This window comes from Chiloscyllium punctatum, chromosome 21 (genome assembly GCF_047496795.1).
Source record: "Chiloscyllium punctatum isolate Juve2018m chromosome 21, sChiPun1.3, whole genome shotgun sequence".
NCBI classification, from domain to species: domain Eukaryota; kingdom Metazoa; phylum Chordata; class Chondrichthyes; order Orectolobiformes; family Hemiscylliidae; genus Chiloscyllium; species Chiloscyllium punctatum.
The window spans coordinates 21925785-21945508 of record NC_092759.1 but is presented as its reverse complement, the minus strand read 5'-3'; the positions used below and the strand labels follow the sequence as shown (position 1 = coordinate 21945508).

Below are 19724 nucleotides of genomic sequence, written 5' to 3'. Positions count from 1 at the left end.
CACTGAGTAACAACACACACACTGCCCACTGACACTGAGTAACACCACACACACTGCCCACTGACACTGAGTAACAACACACACACTGCCCACTGACACTGAGTAACAATACACACACTGCCCACTGACACTGAGTAACAACACATACACTGCCAACTGACACTGAGTAACAACACACACACTGCCCACTGACACTGAATAACAACACACACACTGCCCACTGACACTGAGTAACAACACACACACTGCCCACTGACACTGAGTAACACCACACACACTGCCCACTGCCACTGAGTAACACCACACACACTGCCCACTGACACTGAGTAACAATACACACACTGCCCACTGACACTGAGTAACAACACATACACTGCCAACTGACACTGAGTAACAACACACACACTGCCCACTGACACTGAATAACACCACACACATTGCTCACTGACACTGAGTAACATCACACACACTGCCTACTGACACTGAGTAACACCACACACACTGCTCACTGACACTGAGTAACATCACACACACTGCCCAATGACACTGAGTAACAACACACACACTGCCCACTGACACTGAGTAACATCACACACACTGCCCAATGACACTGAGTAAAAACACACACACTGCCCACTGACACTGAGTAACACCACACACACACTGCCCACTGACACTGAGTAACATCACACACACACTGCTCACTGACACTGAGTAACAACACACACACTGCTCACTGACACTGAGTAACAACACACACACTGCCAACTGACACTGAGTAACACCACACACACTGCCCACTGACACTGAGTAACAACACACACACTGCTCACTGACACTGAGTAACACCACACACACTGCCCACTGACACTGAGTAACACCACACACACACTGCCCACTGACACGGAGTAACAATACACACAGTGTCCACTCACACTGAGTAACACCACACACACTGCCCAATGACACTGAGTAACAACACACACACTGCCCACTGACACTGAGTAACATCACACACACACTGCCCACTGACACGGAGTAACAACACACACACTGCCCACTGACACTGAGTAACAACACACACACTGCTCACTGACACTGAGTAACACCACGCACACTGCCCACTGACACTGAGTAACACCACACACATTGCACACTGACACTGAGTAACACCACACACACTGCCCACTGACACTGAGTAACACCACACACACTGCCCACTGACACTGAGTAACACCACACACACTGCACACTGACACTGAGTAACACCACACACGCTGCCCACTGACACTGAGTAACATCACACGCACTGCTCACTGACACTGAGTAACAACACACACACTGCTCACTGACACTGAGTAACATCACACACACTGCTCACTCACACTGAGTAACATCACACACACTGCCCAATGACACTGAGTAACAACACACACACTGCCCACTGACACTGAGTAACACCACACACACACTGCCCACTGACACTGAGTAACATCACACACACTGCCCACTGACACTGAGTAACAACACACACACTGCTCACTGACACTGAGTAACAACACACACACTGCTCACTGACACTGAGTAACATCACACACACTGCTCACTCACACTGAGTAACATCACACACACTGCCCAATGACACTGAGTAACAACACACACACTGCCCACTGACACTGAGTAACACCACACACACACTGCCCACTGACACTGAGTAACATCACACACACTGCCCACTGACACTGAGTAAGAACACACACACTGCTCACTGACACTGAGTAACAACACACACACTGCCAACTGACACTGAGTAACACCACACACACTGCCCACTGACACTGAGTAACACCACACACACTGCCCACTGACACTGAGTAACAACACACACCCTGCTCACTGACACTGAGTAACACCACACACACTGCCCACTGACACTGAGTAACACCACACACACTGCTCACTGACACTGAGTAACACCACACACACACTGCCCACTGACACGGAGTAACAATACACACAGTGTCCACTCACACTGAGTAACACCACACACACTGCCCACTGACACTGAGTAACACCACAAACACTGCACACTGACACTGAGTAACACCACACACACACTGCCCACTGACACTGAGTAACAACACACACACTGCCCACTCACACTGAGTAACAACACACACACTGCTCACTGACACTGAGTAACAACACACACACTGCCCACTCACACTGAGTAACAACACACACACTGCCCACTGACACTGAATAACAACACACACACTGCCCACTGACACTGAGTAACAACACACACACTGCCCACTGACACTGAGTAACACCACACACACTGCCCACTGCCACTGAGTAACACCACACACACTGCCCACTGACACTGAGTAACAATACACACACTGCCCACTGACACTGAGTAACAACACATACACTGCCAACTGACACTGAGTAACAACACACACACTGCCCACTGACACTGAATAACACCACACACATTGCTCACTGACACTGAGTAACATCACACACACTGCCTACTGACACTGAATAACACACACACACTGCTCACTGACACTGAGTAACACCACACACACTGCCCAGTGACACTGAGTAACATCACACACACTGCCCACTGACACGGAGTAACAACACACACACTGCCCACTGACACTGAGTAACAACACACACACTGCCCACTGACACTGAGTAACACCACACACACACTGCCCACTGACACTGAGTAACATCACACACTGCCCAATGACACTGAGTAACAACACACACACTGCCCACTGACACTGAGTAACACCACACACACTGCCCACTGACACTGAGTAACAACACACACACTGCCCACTGACACTGAGTAACAACACACACACTGCCCACTGACACTGAATAACAACACACACTGCCCACTGACACTGAGTAACAACACACACACTGCCCACTGACACTGAATAACACACACACTGCTCACTGACACTGAGTAACACCACACACACTGCCCAATGACACTGAGTAACACCACACACACTGCTCACTGACACTGAGTAACACCAAACACAATGCCCACTGACACTGAGTAACACCACACACACTGCCCACTCACACTGAGTAACACCACACACACTGCTCACTGACACTGAGTAACAACACACACACTGCTCATTGACACTGAGTAACACCACATACACACTGCCCACTGACACTGAGTAACATCACACACACTGCCCAATGACACTGAGTAACAACACACACACTGCCCACTGACACTGAGTAACACCACACACACTGCCCACTGACACTGAGTAACACCACACACACTGCCCACTGACACTGAGTAACAATACACACACTGCCCACTCACACTGAGCAACAACACATACACTGCCAACTGACACTGAGTAACAACACACACACTGCCCACTGACACTGAATAACACCACACACATTGCTCACTGACACTGAGTAACATCACACACACTGCCCACTGACACTGAATAACAACACACACACTGCTCACTGACACTGAGTAACACCACACACACTGCCCACTGACACTGAGTAACATCACACACACTGCCCACTGACACGGAGTAACAACACACACACTGTCCACTGACACTGAGTAACAACACACACACTGCCCACTGACACTGAGTAACACCACACACACTGCCCACTGACACTGAGTAACAACACACACACTGCCCACTGACACTGAGTAACAATACACACACTGCCCACTGACACTGAGTAACAACACATACACTGCCAACTGACACTGAGTAACAACACACACACTGCCCACTGACACTGAATAACAACACACACACTGCCCACTGACACTGAGTAACAACACACACACTGCCCACTGACACTGAGTAACACCACACACACTGCCCACTGCCACTGAGTAACACCACACACACTGCCCACTGACACTGAGTAACAATACACACACTGCCCACTGACACTGAGTAACAACACATACACTGCCAACTGACACTGAGTAAAAACACACACACTGCCCACTGACACTGAATAACACCACACACATTGCTCACTGACACTGAGTAACATCACACACACTGCCTACTGACACTGAGTAACACCACACACACTGCTCACTGACACTGAGTAAAATCACACACTGCCCAATGACACTGAGTAACAACACACACACTGCCCACTGACACTGAGTAACATCACACACACTGCCCAATGACACTGAGTAACAACACACACACTGCCCACTGACACTGAGTAACACCACACACACACTGCCCACTGACACTGAGTAACATCACACACACACTGCTCACTGACACTGAGTAACAACACACACACTGCTCACTGACACTGAGTAACAACACACACACTGCCAACTGACACTGAGTAACACCACACACACTGCCCACTGACACTGAGTAACAACACACACACTGCTCACTGACACTGAGTAACACCACACACACTGCCCACTGACACTGAGTAACACCACACACACACTGCCCACTGACACGGAGTAACAATACACACAGTGTCCACTCACACTGAGTAACACCACACACACTGCCCACTGACACTGAGTAACAACACACACACTGCCCACTGACACTGAGTAACATCACACACACTGCCCAATGACACTGAGTAACAACACACACACTGCCCACTCACACTGAGTAACACCACACACACACTGCCCACTGACACTGAGTAACATCACACACACACTGCTCACTGACACTGAGTAACAACACACACACTGCTCACTGACACTGAGTAACAACACACACACTGCCAACTGACACTGAGTAACACCACACACACTGCCCACTGACACTGAGTAACAACACATACACTGCTCACTGACACTGAGTAACACCACACACACTGCCCACTGACACTGAGTAACACCACACACACTGCTCACTGACACTGAGTAACACCACACACACACTGCCCACTGACACGGAGTAACAATACACACAGTGTCCACTCACACTGAGTAACACCACACACACTGCTCACTGACACTGAGTAACACCACACACACTGCTCACTGACACTGAGTAACACCACACACACACTGCCCACTGACACGGAGTAACAACACACACACTGCCCACTGACACTGAGTAACAACACACACACTGCTCACTGACACTGAGTAACACCACACACACTGCCCACTGACACTGAGTAACACCACACACACTGCACACTGACACTGAGTAACACCACACACACTGCCCACTGACACTGAGTAACACCACACACACTGCCCACTGACACTGAGTAACACCACACACACTGCACACTGACACTGAGTAACACCACACACGCTGCCCACTGACACTGAGTAACATCACACGCACTGCTCACTGACACTGAGTAACAACACACACACTGCTCACTGACACTGAGTAACATCACACACACTGCTCACTCACACTGAGTAACATCACACACACTGCCCAATGACACTGAGTAACAACACACACACTGCCCACTGACACTGAGTAACACCACACACACACTGCCCACTGAAACTGAGTAACATCACACACACTGCCAACTGACACTGAGTAACACCACACACACTGCCCACTGACACTGAGTAACAACACACACCCTGCTCATTGACACTGAGTAACACCACACACACTGCCCACTGACACGGAGTAACACCACACACACTGCTCACTGACACTGAGTAACACCACACAAACACTGCCCACTGACACGGAGTAACAATACACACAGTGTCCACTCACACTGAGTAACACCACACACACTGCCCACTGACACTGAGTAACACCACACACACTGCACACTGACACTGAGTAACACCACACACACTGCCCACTGACACTGAGTAACACCACACACACTGCCCACTGACACTGAGTAACACCACACACACTGCCCACTGACACTGAGTAACAATACACACACTGCCCACTGACACTGAGTAACAACACACACACTGCTCATTGACACAGAGTAACATCACACACACTGCCCACTGACACTGAGTAACATCACACACACTGCCCACTGACACTGGGTAACACCACACACACTGCCCACTGACACTGAGTAACACCACACACACTGCTCACTGACACTGAGTAACACCACACACACACTGCCCACTGACACTGAGTAACAACACACACACTGCCCACTCACACTGAGTAACAACACACACACTGCTCACTGACACTGAGTAACAACACACACACTGCCCACTCACACTGAGTAACAACACACACACTGCCCACTGACACTGAATAACAACACACACACTGCCCACTGACACTGAGTAACAACACACACACTGCCCACTGACACTGAGTAACACCACACACACTGCCCACTGCCACTGAGTAACACCACACACACTGCCCACTGACACTGAGTAACAATACACACACTGCCCACTGACACTGAGTAACAACACATACACTGCCAACTGACACTGAGTAACACCACACACACTGCTCACTGACACTGAGTAAAACCACACACACACTGCCCACTGACACGGAGTAACAACACACACACTGCCCACTGACACTGAGTAACAACACACACACTGCTCACTGACACTGAGTAACACCACACACACTGCCCACTGACACTGAGTAACACCACACACACTGCACACTGACACTGAGTAACACCACACACACTGCCCACTGACACTGAGTAACACCACACACACTGCCCACTGACACTGAGTAACACCACACACACTGCACACTGACACTGAGTAACACCACACACGCTGCCCACTGACACTGAGTAACATCACACGCACTGCTCACTGACACTGAGTAACAACACACACACTGCTCACTGACACTGAGTAACATCACACACACTGCTCACTCACACTGAGTAACATCACACACACTGCCCAATGACACTGAGTAACAACACACACACTGCCCACTGACACTGAGTAACACCACACACACACTGCCCACTGACACTGAGTAACATCACACACACTGCCCACTGACACTGAGTAACAACACACACACTGCCAACTGACACTGAGTAACACCACACACACTGCCCACTGACACTGAGTAACAACACACACCCTGCTCACTGACACTGAGTAACACCACACACACTGCCCACTGACACTGAGTAACACCACACACACTGCTCACTGACACTGAGTAACACCACACACACACTGCCCACTGACACGGAGTAACAATACACACAGTGTCCACTCACACTGAGTAACACCACACACACTGCCCACTGACACTGAATAACACCACACACATTGCTCACTGACACTGAGTAACATCACACACACTGCCTACTGACACTGAATAACAACACACACACTGCTCACTGACACTGAGTAACACCACACACACTGCCCACTGACACTGAGTAACATCACACACACTGCCCACTGACACGGAGTAACAACACACACACTGCCCACTGACACTGAGTAACAACACACACACTGCCCACTGACACTGAGTAACACCACACACACACTGCCCACTGACACTGAGTAACATCACACACTGCCCAATGACACTGAGTAACAACACACACACTGCCCACTGACACTGAGTAACACCACACACACTGCCCACTGACACTGAGTAACAACACACACACTGCCCACTGACACTGAGTAACAACACACACACTGCCCACTGACACTGAATAACAACACACACTGCCCACTGACACTGAGTAACAACACACACACTGCCCACTGACACTGAATAACGCACACACTGCTCACTGACACTGAGTAACACCACACACACTGCCCAATGACACTGAGTAACACCACACACACTGCCCACTGACACTGAGTAACACCAAACACAATGCCCACTGACACTGAGTAACACCACACACACTGCCCACTCACACTGAGTAACACCACACACACTGCTCACTGACACTGAGTAACAACACACACACTGCTCATTGACACTGAGTAACACCACATACACACTGCCCACTGACACTGAGTAACATCACACACACTGCCCAATGACACTGAGTAACAACACACACACTGCCCACTGACACTGAGTAACACCACACACACTGCCCACTGACACTGAGTAACACCACACACACTGCCCACTGACACTGAGTAACAATACACACACTGCCCACTCACACTGAGCAACAACACATACACTGCCAACTGACACTGAGTAACAACACACACACTGCCCACTGACACTGAATAACACCACACACATTGCTCACTGACACTGAGTAACATCACACACACTGCCCACTGACACTGAATAACAACACACACACTGCTCACTGACACTGAGTAACACCACACACACTGCCCACTGACACTGAGTAACATCACACACACTGCCCACTGACACGGAGTAACAACACACACACTGTCCACTGACACTGAGTAACAACACACACACTGCCCACTGACACTGAGTAACACCACACACACACTGCACACTGACACTGAGTAACATCACACACTGCCCAATGACACTGAGTAACAACACACACACTGCCCACTGACACTGAGTAACACCACACACACTGCCCACTGACACTGAGTAACAACACACACACTGCCCACTGACACTGAGTAACAATACACACACTGCCCACTGACACTGAGTAACAACACATACACTGCCAACTGACACTGAGTAACAACACACACACTGCCCACTGACACTGAGTAACAACACACACACTGCTCATTGACAGAGTAACACCACACACACTGCCCACTGACACTGAGTAACAACACACACACTGCCCACTGACACTGAGTAACACCACACACACTGCTCACTGACACTGAGTAACACCACACACACACTGCCCACTGACACTGAGTAACAACACACACTGCCCACTGACACTAAGTAACACCACACATACTGCCCACTGACACTGAGTAACAACACACATACACTGCCCACTGACACTGAGTAACAATACACACACTGCCCACTCACAGAGTAACATCACACACACTGCCCACTCACACTGAGTAACAATACACACACTGCCCACTCACACTGAGTAACACCACACACACTGCCCACTCACAGAGTAACATCACACACACTGCCCACTCACACTGAGTAACAATACACACACTGCCCACTCACACTGAGTAACACCACACACACTGCCCAATGACACTGAGTAACACCACACACACTGCCCAATGACACTGAGTAACAACACACACTGCCCACTGACACTGAGTAACACCACACACACTGCCCACTGACACTGAGTAACAATACACACACTGCCCACTGACACTGAGTAACAACACATACACTGCCAACTGACTCTGAGTAACAACACACACACTGCTCATTGACACTGAGTAACATCACACACACTGCCCACTGACACTGAGTAACATCACACACACTGCCCACTGACACTGAGTAACACCACACACACTGCCCACTGACACTGAGTAACACCACACACACTACTCACTGACACTGAGTAACACCACACACACACTGCCCACTGACACTGAGTAACAATACACACACTGCCCACTGACACTGAATAACAACACACACACTGCTCACTGACACTGAGTAACACCACACACACTGCCCACTGACACTGAGTAACACCACACACACTGCCCACTGACACTGAGTAACAACACACACACTGCCCACTGACACTGAGTAACACCACACACACTGCTCACTGACACTGAGTAACACCACACACACACTGCCCACTGACACTGAGTAACAACACACACACTGCCCACTGACACTAAGTAACACCACACACACTGCCCACTGACACTGAGTAACAACACACATACACTGCCCACTGACACTGAGTAACAATACACACACTGCCCACTCACACTGAGTAACAATACACACACTGCCCACTCACACTGAGTAACAATACACACACTGCCCACTCACACTGAGTAACACCACACACACACTGCCCACTGACACTGAGTAACACCACACACACTGCCCACTGACACTGAGTAACAATACACACACTGCCCACTGACACTGAGTAACAACACATACACTGCCAACTGACACTGAGTAACAACACACACACTGCTCACTGACACTGAGTAACATCACACACACTGCTCACTGACACTGAGTAACACCACACACACTGCCCACTGACACTGAGTAACACCACACACACTGCCCACTCACACTGAGTAACACCACACACACTGCCCACTGACACTGAGTTACAACACATACACTGCCCACTGACACTGATTTACACCACACACACACTGCCCACTGACACTCAGTAACACCACACACACACTGCCCAGTGACACTAAGTAACAACATACAGACAGCCATTGACACTGAGTAACAACACACACACTGCCCAGTGACACTGAGTAACAACACACACACTGCCCACTGACACTGAGTAACAACACACACACTGCCCACTCACACTGAGTAACAACACACACACTGCCCAGTGATACTGAGTAACAACACACACACTGCTCACTGACACTGAGTAACACCACACACACTGCCCACTGACACTGAGTAACACCACACACACTGCCCACTGACACTGAGTAACATCACACACACTGCCCACTGACACTAAGTAACACCACACACACTGCCCACTGACACTGAGTAACAACACACACACACTGCCCACTGACACTGAGTAACAACACACACACTGCCCACTGACACTGAGTAACAACACACACACTGCCCAGTGACACTGAGTAACAACACACACACTGCCCAGTGATACTGAGTAACAACACACACACACTGCCCAGGGAAATAGGTAATGTACGTTGGCCTAGCGGATGACCCGTATTCTTGGCTCGTGTGTCAGATAGCCTCCGGCTGTATTAGTTGTAAATTTTTAAATTTATTTTTTGGGGTGAGGGCATCTCTGGCTGGGCCCAGTACTTATTGCCCCGTCCTTAGTTGCCCCTTGAGAAGGTGGGGGTGAGCTTCCTTCTTGACCCGCTGCAGTCCATGTGCTGGAGGGTAGACCCACAATGTCCCTGAGGGAGGGAATCCCAGGATTCCGATCCAGCCACACTGAGGGAACGGTGATATATTCCCAAGTCGGGATGGTGAGGGGCTCGGAGGGGAACTTGCAGGGGGTGGGGTTCCCATGTACCTGCTGCCCCTTGTCCTTCTAGATGGAAGTGGCCGTGGGTTTGGAAGGTGCTGCCTGAGGATCTTTGGTGAGTTTCTGCAGTGCATCTTGTAGCTGGTACACACTGCTGTTACTGAGGGTCGGTGGGTAAGGGAGGGAGGGGGTGTTTGTGGGTGTGGGGCCAATCAAGCGGGGGCTGCTTTGTCCCTGGATGGTGTCGAGCTTCTTGAGTGTTGTTGGAGCTGCCCCCATCCAGGGGCAAGTGGGGAGTATTCCCTCCCCCTCCTGACTTGTGCCTTGTAGATGGTGGGACAGGCTTTGGGGGGGAGTCAGGAGGGGAGTTACTCGCTGCAGGATTCCCAGCCTCTGCCCTGCTCCTGTAGACACTGAGTTGATGTGGGGAGTCCAGTTGAGTTTCTGGTCAATGGTAACCCCCAGGATGTTGATAGTGGGGGATTCAGTGATGGGAACACCATGGAATGTCAAGGGGGCGGTGGTGAGATTGTCTCCTGTAGGAGATGGTCACAGCCTGGGGTTTATGTGGCGTGAATGTTCCTTGTCATTTATCAGCCCAAGTCTAGATCAGAGTGGTGCTGGAAAAGCACAGCAGGTCAGGCAGCATCCGAGAAGCAGGAAAATTGACGTTTCAGCCTCTGTTCCTGATGAAGGGTTTTTGCCCGAAACGTCGATTTTCCTGCTTCTCGGATGCTGCCTGACCTGCTGTGCTTTTCCAGCACCACTCTGATCTAGACTCTGGTTTCCAGCATCTGCAGCCCTTGTTTTTACCTATTTATCAGTCCAAGCCTGGATATTGTCCAGGTCTGACTACATTTGAACATGGACTGCTTCAGGATCTGAGCAGCTGGGTGAATGGTGCTGAACATTGTGCAGTTATCATCGAAAATCCCCACTTCTGGCCTTCTGAGAGGGAAGGTCATGTAACTGAGAGGTGTAAGTATTATATTTTACTGTGTTAAAAACACTGATTACATCTCCTCCTCTGCAGAGAGCTCCAGAAAGCTGGATAAAGAATCAGAATCTCTCCGTGTCTCTCCGTGTCTCGTGTTACTCAGATGGTGAAAGAGCTCACCTAGTCCGTGGGGCACCAGAAAGCCACTCGTCGTGTTTCTCAAACGCTGTCAAGTAAGACGCTATCTCCTGAAAGTGAAAATTCACAGTGCAGTCAGTCAGGCACCCTGTGCTTTTGACAGCACCACCCAGACAGACAACAGAGTCGACATTTCCTTTCTCTGTTCACGTTCAGTACAAACACACTGTCCCCTGGCATTCCTAAAGCAGCTGATAAATGCAGGCACTCAGGACCTCCTGCCCACCTCCGAAATGCCCACCAGACGGGGCATACCTGATCATCAGATCCCAGGCTGTGCTGACCTGAAGGTGACAGACATTAACTTCCAGCAGGTTATGGCTGTAGCACACAGCACTGTCCTTCACTTCCCCAACCTCACCCTCAACGGGTCGCGATTGAGGGTGAAAGCTTGAATCTTTACTTATGATACTGTTTGGAATACTTAGCAGACAGTGTCAAATAATGGGTTTTATATCTGCTCTTGTGTGTGTCACAGAGTCATAGAGATGTACAGCATGGAAACAGACCCTTCGGTCCATCCCGTCCTAACCGACCAGATATCCCAACCCAATCTAGTCCCACCTGCCAGCACCCGGCCCATATCCCTCCAAACCCTTCCTATTCATAGACCCATCCAAATGCCTTTTAAATGTTGCAATGGTACCAGCCATTGTAACTGCACCATTGTAATTGGGTTGGGGTGGGTTGGGGTGGAGTGGGGTATGATTCCAGGTTTCCAGTCAGTTCATGGGCACAGATGTGCACAGAGGTCCCTGTTCCGTGCTGTGAGACTCCCTTTTACAATATATTACTGTTCTAGAGTCATCCAGCACAGAAACAGACCCTTTGGTCCATCCAGTCCGTGCTGACCATCATCCCAAACTAAACCTGTCCCACCTGCCCATGTCCCTCCAATCTTTTCCTGTCCACGTACTTATCCAAATGTTGTAACTGTATCCGCATCCACCACTCCCTCTGGATGTTCACTCCACACACAAACCATTCTTTGGGTGAAAAAGTTGCCCCTGGTAATTTTTAAAAAATCTTTCTCCTCTCACCTTAAGACTATGCCCCCACCCTTGAAATCCCCCACCCAAAGGGAAGAGATACTGCCTTTCACCTTAACTGTATCCCCCCCCACGCCATGGTTTTAGAAACCTCATGAGGGTGACCCCTTACTGTTTGAACTTTGGACACTCAGATCTACTGCTGCCTGGAATTTTGGGATGCACTCTGTTCCAGAGTCCCTGAGATCCCACACTTGGTCTGATTTGTTTTTGAAGGGACTGCATTAAGTTTGGCAGTCTGACCCAGAATTACAGAAAAGGATGTTACAACATCATCAATTTTCCATCTCCTGCCTAGTTCAAAACACAAAAGGTGTGAACAGTATTGGGATAATTGAGGTGACTGTGAAAGGTTTTATAAACCAAGTGATGGTCTGGAATTACACACTGCACACTCTGACTAACGGCATTGTTTCCCCACAAGGTTTAGTGATTGGGACTGGAATATTTTGAGATGTTATATGTTGGTTTAAATCTGATAGTTGTTCAGGGTGTTACTAAACAGACACGCTGACGTTCCAATTGACTGGGGGGGGGGAGGTCAGAGAAACCCAAATACAGGAAATCCGAAGGATGTTGCGTCAGTTTTACAGTGAGAGCAGAGCAGCACGTTGGAATGTGGCTGGCTGGGTTAGGTGAGAGGTGGGGAAACAATGAGTTCAGGAAACGAGGGGCACCGATGGGGCAAACAGACAAGGTCTTTTCCTGGGGGTCGGAGAGTCCAGAACTGGAGGGTATAGGTTTAGGGTGAGAGGGGAAAGATATAAAAGAGACCTAAGGGGCACCATTTTCCCTCAGAGTAGTGTGTGTATGGAATGAGCTGTCAGAGGAAGTGGTGGAGGCTGGTACAATTACAACATTTAAAAGGCATTTGGATGGGTATATGAATAGGAAGGGTTTGGAGGGATATGGGCCGGGTGCTGGCAGGTGGGACTAGATTGGGTTGGGATATCTGGTCGACATGGACGGGTTGGGCTGAAGGGACTGCTTCCGTGCTGTACATCTCTAAATGCCAAATGCTTCAACAACAGTGAGAGTTTAATCTGAAGTGGTGCCGTTCCTGATGAGGGAGTTGAGTTTTAATGGGGACAGAACTGATTAATGCTTCAACAGGAGGTCAGCAAGAGGGCAATATGAAAGGGCACAGCAATCTCAGGGGGTTGAGGAGTTGGAGGAGATTGCTGAGAATGTATGGAGGGGGAGGGAGGGGGAGAGAGGAGAGAGATGGGGATGGGAAAGAGGGAGGGAGAGAGGAAGGAGGGAGGGATGGGGGAGAAAGAGAGGGCTAGGGTGGGGGAGAGAGGAATAGAGAGGGATGGAGGAGGGGAGAGAGACAGGGAGGAAAGGAGGGACAGAGAGGATTTATTGAGAGTGTTTGGAGACAGACAGAGGGAGGGAGGTTGGAGGCTGAGGGAGAACCCAGCAGCTTGGAGGCCTGAGGGTTTCACAATCGGAGTTTCTGATACAGGTCACAAACTCACCTCGTTTGTGTTCCATCGCTGTCTCTCTTTAGGGAGGGCTGCACACTTCGGTAAACAGTCCATCAGCTTGTGAGGTAGAAACACCTTGATGTGGTTATTATTTTCTGAAAGAGAAGGGAACTCCAGTCAGTGCCCGAGGGAGATGTTGGGCTGCGATACCATGTGGGACAGTGGTCCGAGGTCAAACACCATCCTGTCTCTTCACACAACTTATTGCTTCTTCAGGAAAAAAGGAGGATTTGTTGTCTCCATGTTTCACTCTCTATACCCAGGTCAAGGAGAACAGACTCCAGCCACTAACGTGTTTAAAAACAATGGAACAGGCAAACCTATGTCTGATATGCCACTCGGCCCATCGATCCTACCCCCTCTCCCACCCCCAGCTGGTCTGATCACCTCCACCCTCACACTGCCCCCTTGAGAACCCCTCACCCTCTCTCCCCACTGCCTTTAAAATATTCCGAGGGTCCTGCCCCACCATCTCTCAGGGAGAGAATTCCAAACAGGCCCGGCCCCTTGGGGGGGGGGGGGGGGGGAGTAAAGAGTTTCCCCACCTCTGTCTGAAATGGGGGGGGCCTTCCCCTCGTTCTTGATTCTCCCACAGAGTGATTTAGATTTTAGATTAGATTACATTAGATTACATTACAGTGTGGAATCAGGCCCTTCGGCCCAACAAGTCCACAGTGACCCGCCACCCACCCATACCCCTACATCTACCTCTTACCTAACACTACGGGGCAATTTAGCATGGCCAATTCACCTGCCCTGAACATTGTTGGACTGTGGGAGGAAACCGGAGAACCCGGAGGAAACCCACGCAGACACGGGGAGAACGTGCAAACTCCACACAGAGAGTCGCCTGAGACGGGAATTGAACCCGGGTCTCTGGCGCTGTGAGGCAGCAGTGCTAACCACTGTGCCACCGTGCCGCCCACATGGGATCTTCCTCTACATACCCGCACGGTCAGGACCCCTCCAGATCTGGTATGGTCCCATCAATCACCTCAAATCCTTCGAACCTCCAGCAGAGCCCAGCCCAGGTGGTTCAACCCTCTCGATAAGACAACATGCCAACTCCAGGAATTGGTCTGGGAAACCATCTCCGGATTGCTTCCAAGAGATTTACATGCTTCCTTAAGTAAGGAGACCAGTTCGGAGAGACAATCCTAACCAATGCGGTCTGACCGGGGCCCTGTATGAAGCAAACGCTCCCTACGTTGTATCCAATTGTCCCTGGGGACAGTGGCTCAGGGGTTAGCACTGCTGCCTCCCCACACCATGGGAGCTGGGTTCAAGGGCACCCTTGGGAGACTGTCGGTGTGGAGTTTGCACATCCCTGACGTGTGTGTCTCTCTGTGTAAATCCCGTGTGTAGATTTAACTGTGACACGTGTATATCTGTGTAAATCCAGTGTGTAGATTTAACTGTGACACGTGTATATCTGTGTAAATCCCGTGTGTAGATTTAACTGTGACACGTGTATATCTGTGTAAATCCCGTGTGTAGATTTAACTGTGACACGTGTATATCTGTGTAAATCCCGTGTGTAGATTTAACTGTGACGTGTGTATATCTGTGTAAATCCCGTGTGTAGATTTAACTGTGACGTGTGTATATCTGTGTAAATCCCGTGTGTAGATTTAACTGTGACGTGTGTATATCTGTGTAAATCCCGTGTGTAGATTTAACTGTGACGTGTGTATATCTGTGTAAATCCCGTGTGTAGATTTAACTGTGACACGTGTATATCTGTGTAAATCCCATGGGTAGATTTAACTGTGACACGTGTATATCTGTGTAAATCCCATGGGTAGATTTAACTGTGACACGTGTATATCTGTGTAAATCCCGTGTGTAGATTTAACTGTGACACGTGTATATCTGTGTAAATCCCATGGGTAGATTTAACTGTGACACGTGTATATCTGTGTAAATCCCATGGGTAGATTTAACTGTGACACGTGTATATCTGTGTAAATCCCATGGGTAGATTTAACTGTGACACGTGTATATCTGTGTAAATCCCATGGGTAGATTTAACTGTGACATGTGTATATCTGTGTAAATCCCGTGTGTAGATTTAACTGTGACACGTGTATATCTGTGTAAATCCCATGGGTAGATTTAACTGTGACGTGTGTATATCTGTGTAAATCCCATGGGTAGATTTAACTGTGACATGTGTATATCTGTGTAAATCCCGTGTGTAGATTTAACTGTGACACGTGTATATCTGTGTAAATCCCATGGGTAGATTTAACTGTGACGTGTGTATATCTGTGTAAATCCCGAGTGTAGATTTAACTGTGACGTGTGTATATCTGTGTAAATCCTGAGTGTAGATTTAACTGTGACACGTGTATATCTGTGTAAATCTCATGTGTAGATTTAACTGTGACGTGTGTATGTCTGTGTAAATCCAGTGTGTAGATTTAACTGTGCCGTGTGTATATCTGTGTAAATCCCGTGTGTAGATTTAACTGTTACACGTGTATATCTGTGTAAATCCCGTGGGTAGATTTAACTGTGCCGTGTGTATATCTGTGTAAATCCCATGTGTAGATTTAACTGTGACATGTGTATATCTGTGTAAATCCCATGTGTAGATTTAACTGGAACATGTGTATATCTGTGTAAATCCCGTGTGTAGATTTAACTGCGACGTGTGTATATCTGTGTAAATCCTGTGTGTAGATTTAACTGGAACACGTGTCTATCTGTGTAAATCCCGTGTGTAGATTTAACTGTGACACGTGTATATCTGAGTAAATCCCGTGTGTAGATTTAACTGTGACATGTGTATATCTGTGTAAATCCCATGTGTAGATTTACTTGGAACACGTGTATATCTGTGTAAATCCCGTGTGTAGATTTAACTGTGACGTGTGTATATCTGTGTAAATCCTGTGTGTAGATTTAACTGGAACACGTGTATATCTGTGTAAATCCCATGTGTAGATTTAACAGCGACGTGTGTATATCTGTGTAAATCCTGTGTGTAGATTTAACTGGAACACGTGTATATCTGTGTAAATCCCGTGTGTAGATTTAACTGCGACGTGTGTATATCTGTGTAAATCCTGTGTGTAGATTTAACTGTGACGTGTGCATATCTGTGTAAATCCCGTCTGTAGATTTAACTGTGACACGTGTATATCTATGTAAATCCCATGTGTATATTTAACTGTGACACGTGTATATCTGTGTAAATCCCGTGTGTAGATTTAACTGTGACATGTGTATATCTGTGTAAATCCCATGTGTAGATTTACTTGGAATACGTGTATATCTGTGCAAATCCCGTGTGTAGATTTAACTGCGACGTGTGTATATCTGTGTAAATCCTGTGTGTAGATTTAACTGGAACACGTGTATATCTGTGTAAATCCCGTGTGTAGATTTAACTGTGACGTGTGTATATCTGTGTAAATCCCATGGGTAGATTTAACTGTAACACGTGTATATCTGTGTAAATCCCGTGTGTAGATTTAACTGTGACACGTGTATATCTGTGTAAATCCCGTGTGTAGATTTAACTGTGACACGTGTCTCTCTGTGTAAATCCTGTGTGTAGATTTAACTGTGACACGTGTCTCTCTGTGTAAATCCCATGGGTAGATTTAACTGTGACACGTGTATATCTGTGTAAATCCCATGGGTAGATTTAACTGTGACACGTGTATATCTGTGTAAATCCCATGGGTAGATTTAACTGTGACACGTGTATATCTGTGTAAATCCCATGGGTAGATTTAACTGTAACACGTGTATATCTGTGTAAATCCCATGGGTAGATTTAACTGTGACGTGTGTATATCTGTGTAAATCCTGTGTGTAGATTTAACTGGAACACGTGTATATCTGTGTAAATCCCGTGTGTAGATTTAACTGCGACGTGTGTATATCTGTGTAAATCCTGTGTGTAGATTTAACTGTGACGTGTGCATATCTGTGTAAATCCCGTCTGTAGATTTAACTGTGACACGTGTATATCTATGTAAATCCCATGTGTATATTTAACTGTGACACGTGTATATCTGTGTAAATCCCGTGTGTAGATTTAACTGTGACATGTGTATATCTGTGTAAATCCCATGTGTAGATTTACTTGGAATACGTGTATATCTGTGCAAATCCCGTGTGTAGATTTAACTGCGACGTGTGTATATCTGTGTAAATCCTGTGTGTAGATTTAACTGGAACACGTGTATATCTGTGTAAATCCCGTGTGTAGATTTAACTGTGACACGTGTATATCTGTGTAAATCCCATGGGTAGATTTAACTGTAACACGTGTATATCTGTGTAAATCCCGTGTGTAGATTTAACTGTGACACGTGTATATCTGTGTAAATCCCGTGTGTAGATTTAACTGTGACACGTGTCTCTCTGTGTAAATCCCGTGTGTAGATTTAACTGTGACACGTGTATATCTGTGTAAATCCTGTGTGTAGATTTAACTGTGACGTGTGTATATCTGTGTAAATCCCATGGGTAGATTTAACTGTGACACGTGTATATCTGTGTAAATCCCGTGTGTAGATTTAACTGTGACACGTGTATATCTGTGTAAATCCAGTGTGTAGATTTAACTGTGCCGTGTGTATATCTGTGTAAATCCCATGTGTAGATTTAACTGTGACACGTGTATATCTGTGTAAATCCCGTGTGTGGATTTAACTGCGACGTGTGTATGTCTGTATAAATCCTGTGTGCAGATTTAACTGTGACGTGTGTATATCTGTGTAAATCCCGAGTGTAGATTTAACTGTGACGTGTGTATATCTGTGTAAATCCCGTGTGTAGATTTAACTGTGACACGTGTATATCTGTGTTAATCCCGTGTGTATATTTCCCTGTGACACGTGTATATCTGTATAAATCCCAGGTGTAGATTTA

The 19724-nt window shown here is 47.9% G+C and overlaps 1 protein-coding gene across 1 annotated transcript in view; it reads right to left on the bottom strand.

Annotated features, from left to right (window-relative positions):
* The window catches only part of LOC140492481 (calmodulin-binding transcription activator 1-like), a 164868-nt gene that overhangs the window by 124593 nt on the left and 20551 nt on the right, over nucleotides 1–19724 (bottom strand). The window contains exons 2-3 of the mRNA XM_072591369.1: nucleotides 14826–14929; nucleotides 12278–12345 (exon numbers count right to left, since the gene is read on the bottom strand). Coding sequence (XP_072447470.1) covers nucleotides 12278–12345; nucleotides 14826–14929 — 172 coding nt within the window. The remainder of the gene's footprint in view (nucleotides 1–12277; nucleotides 12346–14825; nucleotides 14930–19724) is intronic.